The sequence below is a fragment of the Manihot esculenta genome, chromosome 15 (genome assembly GCF_001659605.2).
Source record: "Manihot esculenta cultivar AM560-2 chromosome 15, M.esculenta_v8, whole genome shotgun sequence".
Classification (NCBI taxonomy): Eukaryota; Viridiplantae; Streptophyta; class Magnoliopsida; order Malpighiales; family Euphorbiaceae; genus Manihot; species Manihot esculenta.
Genome location: NC_035175.2, coordinates 31,297,953 through 31,309,703, shown reverse-complemented (window position 1 = coordinate 31,309,703; position 11,751 = coordinate 31,297,953). Strand labels below are relative to the sequence as shown.

Sequence of the window (11,751 nt, the reverse complement as noted above, 5' to 3'; positions counted from 1 at the left end):
TCAAGAAATATATATGTGGTTCTACTCAAAAACAAGAAAAAATCCAGAAAACATATATAGTGCCCGAAACAAAAAAAAAAAAGAGATCTGAACGCTTCGAAACATGTTAGTCTCAGGTCGGATAAAATTCACCCTCATAACTGTAAAGTAAGACTCTATAAGAAAGCCGTTAACGGTTATAATCTAACAGATCTCCTTCACACTTTTGATCATAGGATTTCCGACCAATTAACCGGTAAAAATCTTTCACTAACAAGCCAGTCATATTACCTAATTATCAAGAAATACTATATATATATTTTTACAATATAGAAATGAAATAACACAGGAGCAAAATGATATGCTATTCTCCCAGACAAATATTTTTAAGTTCTTCATTCACCATTTTCTCCAACTTATTGACTTACGTCGGAACAACTGTTGTGGACACCTATTACCTCACGTTCTTTTTCTTACAGTTTAGCCAATTACAGCACAATTTCCTTCTGGTCACGTCATTAATTTATTTTTGACAATATCACATAAACTAAATTATTATGAATTATTAAAATTAAAGTGGCTAAATTATTATAGTCTAACAGTGAAATTTAACAGAATAATTATTTTATTAATTAAATAAAACTCTAAGAATTAAATTATTTTTTATTAAATATAGATTTTATTAAATCTAAGAGATTATATTATAAATTACCTTAAAAATTATACTATATAGTCCGTGAATTTATTTTGATCATTTGTTTGGATGGTTTTGTTCATTTTCACATTAATAGTTTAAGATAAATTGCTATGTAATGCTAGATATTGTAATTATATATAATTTTATTCTTAATTTGATCTCTTCATATTTCTTCCTTTTAAGAGGGGAGAGAGACAGAGAAACAGATGAAGTGTGCATGAGCGAAAATTATATAATTTTTTTGTTATTAACAATGTTTTGAGAGATTTTTTGAAAATAAAATAAAATAGAATTATAATGGTTAATTCATATATTATTATAATATAAAAAATAAAAATAAACAATAATGTTAGCAGTAAAGGAGGTTCCCCTGGTTTGCAGTGTCATTGTGGAAAGTTATGCTTTACTTTTGGTGCAAGCAGTTGCACAAAATAGACGAGATTGTTCCTTGTTAGGATATTAGAATGCTTATCCAAATACCTCATTTGTTTATATTCGTAAATCTATGAGTCAGTGCACTCATCTTTAGTTGTTAAATTCAGATATATGAAGGCAGTTAATTAAAGCCAACATTATTTTTACCACAAATAAATCATCATTAAATCCATAAAACATAACATCATGCATTTAAAATTTTCCTACGTTAATATTCATTTCAACTGAATCCTATAAAAAGTTGACAAGACTGAATATTCACAAGTAACCATAAGTTGTGAAATGAAATTGAAGATTCAGTTAGCAAAAATTAGATAGAATTTCAACCTCCTTAAGCAATTTGGATAAAATTGCCCAAAATTAGAAGTCATTAGGCCAAAGACAAAAATCCTAAGACAACATTTACAGATAGGAGTTGAGCCAAATTGTATTTTCACAACTCCTAATCTTCAGCCGTTTGAATCTCACCCATCATGATCCTGTTGCTCACAACATTAAATCCCAAAACCGAAGGGCTAACCTTCTTCCCTTTCTTCCCTTTTTTCTTTCCACCACCTTTTGAGGATCCATCGTATCCCACTGTAATATCACGTTCCGACTCCCCAACACCTGCATTGTCAAAATTCACATCTCCGCCACTGTATGCTGTAGCTGTCCGATCATTCCGACTCTGGAAGGCCATTTCGAGTACATCCGCTGGTAACAACTCTTTATAGTCGAGGAATTTGTCAATGAACTCGTGATTGGGATCAAATGATCCGAGATTCTCTATCAGAAGCATCTCAGCCTCTGATCTCGATTGCTTCGAGCAGAACTCCAAGAAACTCGTATCTATCAAGAACACAAAATATACATATACAAAGATTCAGAAGCAAAAACTGAATTTGTTATTTTAAATATACATATACAATGATTGCACAAGATTAATGTACTTTTCCTATATTTACATAGCATGGCTTCATCTTTGAGCCACATTTAGTTTCATATTTCTTATTATCACCCTATGATTCTAATTCATTTTAATTAAGGTATATCTGAGTGAAAACATTTATTGAGCTACTGAGTATGGGGAATCATAAAGTAGAAGACTAATACCTTTTATCCCAATAAGTCTAACACACTCACTTTCACACCAATCTCTGAAGTCCATGGCCTCTGCAAAAGAGTTAAAATATGTAGTTAGCCAATATTTTTCACAAGAAAAGACCATCTTATAGAGAATTTACCTGAATGTTTGTTAATTGTATCTTTTTTCCCTTTAAGAGATGATTGAGCAGAGGCAGGTGAGGATGAAAGAGAATGTTCAGCATGCCTGCTACCCATGGACTTTTGTCGGCTTAATGAACCACTTGTACTTCCTTTTACAGGGGTGTTTTTGGTTCCCCAACTGCCTTGATTCGCCAGATGAGGAAAGTCAGACCTGTAAAGAAGAATAAAACACTAATGTATTACTTCTCCCTCTTCAGCGCTGTAAGTAACAGAACCAATCAGAAAACAACTTTAAGTAAATCAAGCACTTAGAAAGAGATTACATAAACACATGACTGGGCAAACACGCACACACATTGACAGAGGCACATGCGCAAAAACACACTAGAAAAGCAAACCACATAATTAGTCCACTTGGACTCTAACAAATCTGACATTCGTCAATTCCCACTAGCATGCTTAAAACAACGCATATAAGCATGCCAGAATAAAAGTCCAAGACAGAAAACCACAACTGACGGCAATTGATAAAGCTAACATAATGAAACTGCAATTGATAAAAAGCTAACACAATGAAGCTTCAAGAGTGGCAGCCACAGGAACTGTCAAAGCAGGCAGCATGATTTTCAACTAGTGACCGCAAACATGTGATTCTAATCAGTGCAGTCATGCTCCTATTGAAGCTACATATACTAGATCTAAAACCCCAAAGCTTGATTTTGGTCAGCTACAAGCATTTTCAGTAAATTATCTATACTATACCAGGTCACTGACTAACCCCATCAGCAATGGGCTTAGCCATGTTAAACAATAACCATCTGCGAGTTATGCATTCCCGCTCTCAGAAAGATGACGCGTAGTAAAAAATGAAATTATCAATATCACCAGCTTCAGTTAGTGAAAGAGAATTTCTACAAATAGGCAAATGTGAAACTGTTGGTTTAGAGAAAGTACTAGTAAAATGAGTACCAAAAGGGATTATAAGTACATGTACATGAATGCAAAAGGATGCATGTAGAAAACCAGTGTACGCTAAAATAAAATAAAAGATAAAATATACATTGAAACTAAGGTAAAATGCAAAATACAACACAAGAAGATAAAGGTCATACTGCTTAGACTCCTGCTTAGATTGATCAAGTGGGCCCCAGAAAAGGTCATCATCTCCTTTATATTTTGACTGAATAGCAGCATTGGAATTGATCTGGATAGGAGAAGCAACCTTAGAGGGAGAAGCAGCAGAAAGTGACCATGAAGGACCACTTCCAAGAGTACCCTGAGTAGACTGGGGTTTCTGAGGGGTTGTCATTGGATTTTGAGGCTGAACAGAAGAAACCTTCTTCTCCTGCTCCATTAGTATGTCCCTTAAAGATGTGGGTTTAGGGAGCTTCTTGGTGTCAGTCGACCATGCTGGAGACGGGGAATTAGTTGTCGACTCTCCCTTCCAAAAAACAAAATCTCCTAGAGAAGGGCCCGAAGGAATTGCAGGCAATACTTCCTTCTCTTGTTGCACAAGACGAGAACTTTTTCCTTTCTCAATAGGACTCGAACTAACAGGCACATCAGTGTTTGTGGGCACTACTGCCTTGGTGCCAGTACCCTTAGCTTTAGCTGACTTTTTGCGACTCTTTTTAGTTTCTTTAGCCTCAATGAAGTTATCATCATCTAAAGATTCCATATTGGTCATTGTGGATTGCTGGGAAGGCAAGCTAGACAGATTTTCGGGAACTTCCATCTCCTTATCATTAGACTTTGCCAAAACTTCTTCTGCCAATAGATCATGTAACTGGCTTTTCTTGCTCTTTGAATTAGGTGCAATTTCAGGTTTCCCCACATTTAACTCATTGTTACTTGCATCTTTCAGAGTTTCTCTGGAAATCTTTGGGTCTGAACTGGCCACAACCCCAGCCCAAGGAGTTGACAAATTCATGGAATTCACAGAAGTGGTGATCTCAGAAACTGCTACTTCTGTCTGTGCCCTCCTCTGTTCTTCCAGTTGGATTTCCAACAATGATTTCGGTTTGAAACCAGGAGCAGGTTTCCAAGCTCGTTGACCTGAGTTCACCTGGGCATTGTGAATTGGAACAGACCCAGCAGGTTTAGATTCACCATTTTTTGTCATTTCAGCATCTACAATGAAATGTGAAGATAACAAACTTTTGACTCGTTGAGAATCCTTGATTTCCACAGAAGAAATCCCATCTTTGTTGTCTGTCATCTTTTCTGGAGTTGTGCCATGAAAAATTTCTCCTGTTCCATTATGAGACTCAAATTTGTTGTCACCAACATTTAGCATTTCACTTTCTGGTTGCTTTATTTGCTGCACTGAGGAATTCTTTGATGTTCCCTTTATTTGGTCTGTCGACTTTGACTTAGCAGATTTTTGCTTTCTGGATTTCTTCTCAGCAGCTTTTCTCGCCTCGCGAACTTCAACTTTTTTAACTTCTGCCCCCGCAGGCACTAAGGGCTCATCACTGGACCTTTCTTTTTCAATCTGCTGCTCAATAAGAGTGCCATCTATCTTTGTAATTTCATCCTCAAAAGTTCCTGATAAGGGTTTACTAACAGAGATTTCAGGAGACTCTGGTTGTACAGCATTGGCAGCAACCTCCGGCACTGCAACCTGAGAAGTTTCTTCAGTTCTCCCAGTGTCATCTGATGTCTGCTCCACAGAAAGAGAAGCATCTAAACGTTCATGAACAACAGAATGCTCCTGCGTATATTTATCCGTCAACTCCAATGAAGATGAAATCCCTACTGGTGACGATACTGGCAAAGGTTCCTTCTGGTGCATTTCATCATTCTGTTCAGTAAGAATAGTACCCCAATTTTTTTTACTATTAACATTCCCAAACATCTGGTGTGGAAGTTGGAAAGAGGACACTCCAGAATCAACATTATAACTGAGATCCTGGGTAACTTGTGGAGGCAAATTCATCAAACCAGGGGGGTGTTCTTCTTGATAATTTGAAACAGGTATCTGAGAACCAATCTGCAGCATTTCTTTTAATGGCTGAAGCCGAGAAGAATCAACAGATGTGTTTCCTGTAGCTATTGCAGAAGAATGGAACTGTCCATATGGTGGCTCTCCAAAACGTTGGTGAGAGTGATGCTCTGACAGAACCTGAGAAAGCAGCTGCTGTTGTCGCAGCAACTGTTGCTGCTCCTCCTGTTTCTGCTGTTGTTTAAGCAACAAAAACTTATCTAACACTGACATCTGCTGAGTTGGAAGAGGAGTCTGGGAATGTAACTGCAATAAATACTGCTGTTGCAACATATTTAGTAATTGCGGATCTTGAGATAAACTGGGGGGTAGTAAAGTTTCAGGTGTCAAAAGACCAGATGAACTATCTATTGCTTGGCTGAGTATATTTGTCAAGGAGGGTGGTCTCTGTGGCTGAAGCCTCTGCTGTTGTCCAAAGGTTGCTTGTGGGGGAAAATTCTGAGTATGATGCAAATCAGTATCCTGATGAGAATCAAGGGTACCTTGGACGGGGAAATTTGACCAACCAGTAACATCATTATTAATGCCAGAGGCAGAGCCTTGGAGGATGGACATCAGGTCAGCATTCTGAGAATGAGGGGGTTGATGAGAATTGTCAGTTAAAGAAGATAAGAGTTTTGCATGTTGCATCGGAGAGTCTGAGAGAACTTCCGACTTCGAAGCCACAGTTGCAGCATCCCTCGCAGGCCAATATGGATAAGGATTAGGTAATGACCTCTGACGTTCAAGTGCCATTCTCTTTGCCAAGAGGTACAGATCATTTCCACCATCAACACCTGATGGGGAAATACCAGCAGAACTGTTTCCAATATATCCCTGCAAACCTATAAATCAAACATAACCATCCATGTCACTTTACACTGCAACAAGATGACATATCTTGAGGAAAACTGGGTAAATTGAGTTGTAGATCATATGAAAAAATAGTAAATTGTTCTTAAATTAAGAGGAGATAAAAAAAGAAAGAAAGGCGATAGAGTGGACTATGAACCTTGAGATGCATTGCTCATATTTCCAGACATGAGTGACTCCAAAAATCTATTTTCAGCTTCTGTTGTCGAAACAGGTTTCTGCCTTGGTTCATTTCTTACCAGATCAAGCTCGCTTAATCCAGAATGAACATTTCCAAAGCTACTAAAGTGAGATCTACTTGCTGTATCTGTGAATTCATTTTGTTTTGGTGCACTAAACCCTGGTGGCGGTCTTGCCTTAGCCCGCAAATGAGGCATCACATCGCCAAGTAATGAAAATGGTGAGTCCTTTGATGCACTTGCAAGCCGAACTTGCAAGTCTATCCCAAAATATCCAGCCTCAAACCATCCAATAATATCACTACCAGAAAAAGGACCTTGAATTTCACCCTGAGGATCTTTATAGTAAAGAACTAGATTCTCTGGCGAGGGCTGAGAAAGCTTCTTGGCTTCTTTTTCCCTATCCAAAACTACAGATGGCTGCCTCTTAATCATTGGATCTTCACTGGCTTGCCATTTTGCTTCATCTTTGAGATAGGGAGAGCTAACCAAATTACTCTCCCACTGATTAGCCAGATCTTTCTGAGGTTGATTCCAGCCCATCTCAGGGGTCCTTGACCTGCCATCACTAGGAATCTCTCTCCAGTCATGCATGGCCATATGCAACTGTTCTCCCAGTGATTGGGCTCTCCAAGGTGTCCCAGGATGCTCAGTACTATTTCCCTGCAAAGCTGATTCCTTGCTGGTGGGTGCCTCATCAACCCTTCTGTGAGCAGCAGTATCTTCTTTAATAACTGCGGATAAAGAAGGAAATAATTATAAAAATGCACAAAGATCAAGTGTACAAAACTTCCTTACATGTCAAAGTTAAGAGGAAAAGGATTCATCACAAAATAATCACACAAAATTTGCAATAAGAGCCAAAGCGCTAAAACTCATTTAAATTTCTCAATTAAGAATTAAGGAATGAAACTAAAGCTAGTAACAATCTAACAGGCACACAGCCACACACACACTAAGAGGTACATCTATCTCTGTAGACATGACACATGCAGGTAAATATATCAAATTATCCAAAATAATATAAGTTAGAAAGAAATCATTTATCTAGCAATATGAAATGCAGAGGAAAAGGTCATCTGCACAGCAATTAAGCATTTCAAACACCAACTTCATATCTTAAGAAAATTATATACATAATGAGCTTCATATGTAACAATTATCTGTCAATTACCTTCAGCTTTTAATTTGTTATCCTGAATAACCTTATGAGAAAGCATGGCTTCCAATTCTGTATTGGATCCATGATGCTGTGTCTGCCTTTCCTGGGAAGATACCTCTGTGTAATTTCCATAACCAACTTTTGAATTGTCAACACTTTCATCTTTAGCATTGTCAATAGGAAATGAAACATCTTCTCTACTGCCTGATTAGACAAGCCAGTCCAAACAAATTATTCACTGCTTGCAATGTCCACTAATATACTACAACAAAAGAAACAAAACAAGACAAGACAAGACAAGACAAAACAAAACAAACTTTGATTTGTTTGGTACCAAGTTTGGCTCGTCTTGATTGTAAATCTACCAAGTTCCGTCCCAAAGAATTGTCTTTAGATATCTGAGGTGCACCGCTACTTACGACATCACCTTTGTCAATTCCTTTCAAAACAGCCTACTCAAGCAATAAATAAATCCAATTAACAGCAAATGTTGATAGAGCCTTCACAAGACAATTCATATATGTAAAATTACCATTTCCTCAGAATTAGGGGCACAAAGTGCCAGCGGCTCCAAGGCTTCTTCCTGTGTAAGAGAAGGCACTTGGACAAACCCATCTAATAGTTTGCTAAATAATTTCATGTCAGTCATCCTGTACACATCAAGCAATTTTGTCCTACTATATTTTAAAGGCCCACTTTCACCCTTGTGCAGCACGGTGGCTCCCCAAGATTGGGAATGGAAACTTGGAGTGTTTTCCCCACGTCCACGACCATGAGAAAATGTAGGAACCTGTTTATTTGACATTAAAGTCTGATGATGAGGGGGCTCTCCCCTTCCTCGACTTTGAGAGGAGTTAGATCTCCAAGGCCGGTAATGATCACCCTCCCTCTCATCCTTTCCATGACTAGGAGGATGAGGCAACCCTTTTTCAAGAGGCAATTCACCATCTCTTCCAGAGTCCATCCACTTGTCACGTGCACTTGTCTCCTTGTCATCAGGACCCCAGCGTGTATTCCACTTGCTCTCCCGCCGCTGATCATAGTTGGTCTCTCTGTTAACAGAATCGGTCCAGCGCTCAGAAGGAGCACGGCGTGGCTCATAATGTCTGGCTGATGAATTGTCCATCCAGCGATCCATCCGCCGGGTGTCACCAACCTCTTTCTCTCCATCCCTCCAACGATCTTTGCGGACCAAGGAGGAATTGTGGTCTCTTTCTTCTTCTCGCCAGCGATCACGACGACCAATTTCCATATCAAGCGAGGAGGGACGGAAAACATCTTTTTTCTTCTGGGCATCAGGCATCTCCTCACCATTTCCTGATAACTTCATGTTCTCCAAGCGATTTCCAAATGGTGGAATTGCATTGAAATGGCTTTCCTGTGAGGAAAAAATCCCCATAAAAATTCAAATCAATAGTGTAGAAGCATAAAGTGACTGTAAAACAAGTTGCAAGAAAATAAAGATCATGGGATCATGGTAAAAATGGTCACAACTCACCCCAACTCCTACTCCAGACTTACTCTCACTTGGTTTTGGCAGAAGCCATTGCGGTGAAAGAGGTATGGTATTGTCAGATCCTTGCATATCTGCATTGACAAAGCGTCAATGACACATCTAAGACAATGATCTTTTTTTAATTAAAAATAGGCTACTAACCACATTGAATATCTGGCACAATTGATGGCGTACAAACATACAAACTAGACCATTTCAGTGAGGACCTTCTACATAAAATAGTCCCTGAACTACTAGTATTTAGGAAAAACATATTATATCACCTGGACATTTATTAGAACCTATTGCTTAATCAATTATTTCTGCAGCCAATAGAGTCAAAGTGTCTTAGAATAGCAATAAGCACATATTCACACAAAATCAAGCAGGTAAAGGTGGTTAGGAGTAGAAAATGTGGATGGCATTTTGGATATTTCAAAATGGAAGGATCTTTATCCCTCTCAAAATGTGTGTAAACAATCTCTCCCATCCAACAAGTGAAACCACTCTCTCTCTTTCTCGTATGAAATTTCTTCTGTCAATACTCATTTCACAGAGAATCCATAAACATGTTTCGAAAGAAGATATAAAGTGGATGAAAATTTTGAGTGGAATCTAAAAATTCTAAAACCAGTAATTTTAGAAATCTTAATACTTTGTCTCCCATCACTCAAAAACCTAACACTTGTCATAAAATAATGAAGACCTAATTCACCAAGAGTTCACATAAAGCGGACAAAAGATTACTACTTGCAACTACAATTTTCACCTCATTTACAACCCAAACTTTAGACTATTGACAGAGAATCCAACAAAAGACCTAATGACAATGGATTCAGAACTCGTTAACTCTCATCCATTTTGTTAAAAACCAAATATCATGCTATTTAATTCAAATAAGAGTGCTAAAAACTAAAGATTTAAGGGTACACTCAACAGCTAGATACCAGGAGCTCAAGCACCAAACACACTCAGCAAACTTGAGGAACTTCCAAAAGTTTCAAATGAGACTTGTTACTGCCCAACAAAATATTATGGCACCAACAGAAAATGCACTCTTTGTTGTAGCAAAACGGAAGAAAAGTTAGTGGATTCCTCAGAGCTACAAGCAACTCATTTTAGGTTGGTTAGTTAGAGCTCAATTGAAGTTATGGGTACAGAAAATCATCGTTGGTAATTATTGTTGAAAGATTTCTTGATTTGAAGATATTCTGTGCTTGTAATTGAAGAGATAAAAACAGGAAAGAAAAAGATAAAGAGAGTAAATAGCTATAAATAAATGAGAAGTGAAATTTACCTTTGGAGATCTGGTGAAGAGGAGCGACGGAGAGGCCGTGGCGAGAATCGGAAGAAGAGTTGTTTGCCATGGATGATCGGTGTGAGCTAACGGAGCCAAGAAAAACCCTTTTGATTGCTTGAGGCGAGGTAAGAGAAAGGGCAAACGTGGAGAGAGGGAATATATGTTAAAACGGGAGAGAGAGAGAGAGGGGTGCGTGCTACGGGGACTTCAAGTCACCATGTACTTGAGCTGTTAATAGTAACAGGTAACACCTGTAACCGGCTAAACGGGTCATTACCCTAACAAAACCTGCCTTATAAGTGGTGCTGCAAAATGCAAAATTATTGTTTGAAAAAATCTTCAAATTTTATTATTTTTAAATAAACGATGCAACAATTTTTTGTATTAATTAATATATAATTTAATTATTGGTATGGAAAATATTTTTAAAAAAAATAATAAAATAACTTATTTTTTTATTATTTAATTGTAATTTTAAAAGATAAAAATATTAATAAAATTCATATAAAAAATTTAATAATGTTATTAGGAAATAATTTTATTCTAGAATGTCAATTTTTTAAAAAATGCGAAAAGGTTTCTTTCTTGAAAATTGTTTACCCAAAATATTTGAATGATTTATTATTATAATAACAAAAGACTTAATTTAATTTGTTCTTAAAATTAATTATAGACTTTCCTACTTCTATACTGTAAATGCAAGTGGTATTGAGATTTTGATAATGCTTTTAAATTTTTTATTTATTTATAATAACCTTTAATTAATTTATAGTTGATAATTTTATTATTTAAAATATATGATAATTTTATTATTTAAATTAATTTCATAATTATTTAAAAAAACCTTAAAAGATATATATAAAAATATAGCAATATTAATTTTTTTAAATAAAAATATAAATTAGATGATAATTTTATTATTTAAATTAATTTTAGATTTTATTAAAAAAATTATTTAAGTTAATAAAAATATAAATAGATTAATTTTAAATTAAGATTATTAAAATAACATGTTAAATATTAGATAATTATTAAAATAATAAACTTTTATATTTAAGTAAATGTATTAGTATTTAATAGTTTAATTTAAGTAATTTTTATTTAAATGTAATAGTAAAATATAATAAAATTTATCATTATTATTATTATTATTCTTGTTATTAATTTTTATCTTTATCATTATTATCGGTCTATCATTATTACTGTAAAATTTAAAGTGAATTACAAGAATAAAATTTGTAGAGGGCAATGAGAAAAAGAGAATTAGTTACTAACATTTGAAAAACTAACATGAAAAAATACTCTTCACCATCAAAAATAGTTTGGATAAGATTAAGATCAAGGAGAATATTTCCTTTTGAAATTCTCCAAATATGTAATATTATATTTTTTATTTATTTTTTTATACTTTTTTAAATTTTATTATCGTAATTTAGTTT

General features: G+C 35.8%; 1 protein-coding gene across 1 annotated transcript; it reads right to left on the bottom strand.

Moving 5' to 3' along the window:
- Positions 1–1,298: 1,298 nt before the first annotated feature.
- LOC110601696 (protein ESSENTIAL FOR POTEXVIRUS ACCUMULATION 1) lies at positions 1,299–10,491 on the bottom strand. The gene is made up of 10 exons (XM_021738929.2): positions 10,310–10,491; positions 9,016–9,104; positions 8,050–8,895; positions 7,852–7,969; positions 7,530–7,721; positions 6,316–7,089; positions 3,433–6,148; positions 2,338–2,531; positions 2,207–2,266; positions 1,299–1,942 (listed from the first exon to the last, which is right to left on the bottom strand). Exons 1-10 carry the CDS (start codon positions 10,377–10,379, stop codon positions 1,554–1,556), a joined length of 5,448 nt encoding a protein of 1,815 aa, XP_021594621.1. The 5' UTR covers positions 10,380–10,491; the 3' UTR covers positions 1,299–1,553.
- Between the last annotated feature and the right edge of the window lie 1,260 nt (positions 10,492–11,751).

Coding starts and splice junctions, on each gene's coding strand:
- LOC110601696 (XM_021738929.2), bottom strand. CDS start 10,379: ATGGCAAACAACTCTTCTTCCGATTCTCGCCACGGCCTCTCCGTCGCT. Junction 7,090..7,529: donor TAACAAATTAAAAGCTGAAG/GTAATTGACAGA, acceptor CTTTATCCGCAG/TTATTAAAGAAGATACTGCT. Junction 1,943..2,206: donor TAGACTTATTGGGATAAAAG/GTATTAGTCTTC, acceptor TGTTCTTGATAG/ATACGAGTTTCTTGGAGTTC.